Source organism: Chrysochloris asiatica, unplaced genomic scaffold (assembly GCF_000296735.1).
Source record: "Chrysochloris asiatica unplaced genomic scaffold, ChrAsi1.0 scaffold00157, whole genome shotgun sequence".
Lineage (NCBI taxonomy): Eukaryota > Metazoa > Chordata > Mammalia > Afrosoricida > Chrysochloridae > Chrysochloris > Chrysochloris asiatica.
In genome coordinates, this window is record NW_006408675.1 from 7,957,589 (window position 1) to 7,957,869 (window position 281).

At 37.0% G+C, this 281-nt stretch overlaps 1 protein-coding gene across 1 annotated transcript in view; it reads left to right on the top strand.

Annotated features, from left to right (window-relative positions):
* The window catches only part of LOC102832413 (E3 ubiquitin-protein ligase TRIM23-like), a 68,496-nt gene extending 68,215 nt beyond the window's left edge, over positions 1-281 (top strand). The window contains exon 11 of the mRNA XM_006870997.1: positions 177-281. Within this exon, the coding sequence (XP_006871059.1) occupies positions 177-281 (105 nt within the window). The remainder of the gene's footprint in view (positions 1-176) is intronic.

Consider the following 281-nt stretch of genomic DNA (forward strand, 5'->3'; position numbering starts at 1 on the left):
CCTCGTCATTATCCCATGGAGCAGCTGGTGGGTTCAAATTGATGACCTTTCAGTTAGAAACCCAAAACTTAACCCACAGCTCTGAAAAGAGAATCCAGAACAATAGATGAAGTCAAATTTGAAGACCTGGGAAATTTAGGTTTTTCTAAAAATTAAGATCCTATCATTATTTTAAGATTAATTCAGAAGTGGGAGTAAGAGAGTCAAGAGACCAGAAACAGGGAGATGCAGTAATTTGTTACAATAATCCGAGTGTGAGAAGGAATGCTACCCTAAATTAA